The sequence below is a fragment of the Charadrius vociferus genome, unplaced genomic scaffold (assembly GCF_000708025.1).
Source record: "Charadrius vociferus isolate BGI_N301 unplaced genomic scaffold, ASM70802v2 scaffold980, whole genome shotgun sequence".
NCBI classification, from domain to species: domain Eukaryota; kingdom Metazoa; phylum Chordata; class Aves; order Charadriiformes; family Charadriidae; genus Charadrius; species Charadrius vociferus.
In genome coordinates, this window is record NW_009646220.1 from 81,608 (window position 1) to 82,532 (window position 925).

Here is a 925-nt window from a genome sequence, read left to right on the forward strand (position 1 = left end):
CGGCCCCCTCGCCCTCACCCCTCTGTCCCACAGCCGCCGTGGCCCGGCAAAACGCAGGCGCTACCCCCAAAACCGGCCGCCCCAAGAAGCCCGTGGAGGAGCCAGCGGCGAGGGGACCCGATGTGGACTCGCTGGGCTTCCAGGCCATGGACCGCAACGTGCCGGGGCTGTCCCATGTCATCCTCCAGAAGCTCAACATGAAGAGCTACGAGGACTACAAGTGAGTGAGCACCTGTGGGGGCCACCACAGGCGCGTGTTTTGCCCCCTGGCCAGAGCGTGTGGTGTCCCCCAGCTGCAGCATCTCCCCCAGCTCATCCCAACCTCCCAGCTCAGCCTGCACGTGGGGTGCTCTGACGGGGCTCCTGGCTGCACCCCTCCACCAGCCCATTCCCCGGCTCCCCGTGCCCACCCGGCCCCGGCCAGGATGCTCTTGGCTGGAGGGAAAACTCCCGGCAGCCTTGGAGGGGGGGGGTTACGCAAAAAAAAAAGCAGCACGGGCTGGAGCTCACCCCCGCCGACGGCTGCAGGTCTGCCATGGACGGGAGGAAGAGCAGCAGCGATTTTGGCATCCGGACTTACTTTGACATGTTCCAGAAGATGGAAGACACCTTCAAGTTTTGCGCTGAGTGCAGGAAGCTCCCCGATGCCCTCCCTGACCCCAAAAGCCTCCGGCGATGCAAGAGGTATAGGGCGGGGGGTGGTCTGATGGCATGGGGCTTGATCCGTCCCCTCGCTTCCAGCCTGGTGTCTGGGGTGAAACTGGGGGTGTCTGACCCCAACGCCCACCTCCAGCTGCAGGGGACCCCCCAAAACAGGGACGCAGCCCTGGGCAGGGGGGGTGAGGGGTGGCAGGGAGCTCAGCGGGCCGGATCCTGCCCCCCCCCCCGGCCCCCGCGCCTTGGCACGCTCCGCCACTCCCCCCGC

At 67.1% G+C, this 925-nt stretch overlaps 1 protein-coding gene across 1 annotated transcript in view; it reads left to right on the forward strand.

The window, feature by feature from the left end:
* MSS51 (MSS51 mitochondrial translational activator) overlaps nt 1-925 on the forward strand; it is a 10,447-nt gene that overhangs the window by 1,095 nt on the left and 8,427 nt on the right. Inside the window, exons 2-3 of the mRNA XM_009888522.1 lie at nt 34-220; nt 529-754. Coding sequence (XP_009886824.1) covers nt 34-220; nt 529-754 — 413 coding nt within the window. The remainder of the gene's footprint in view (nt 1-33; nt 221-528; nt 755-925) is intronic.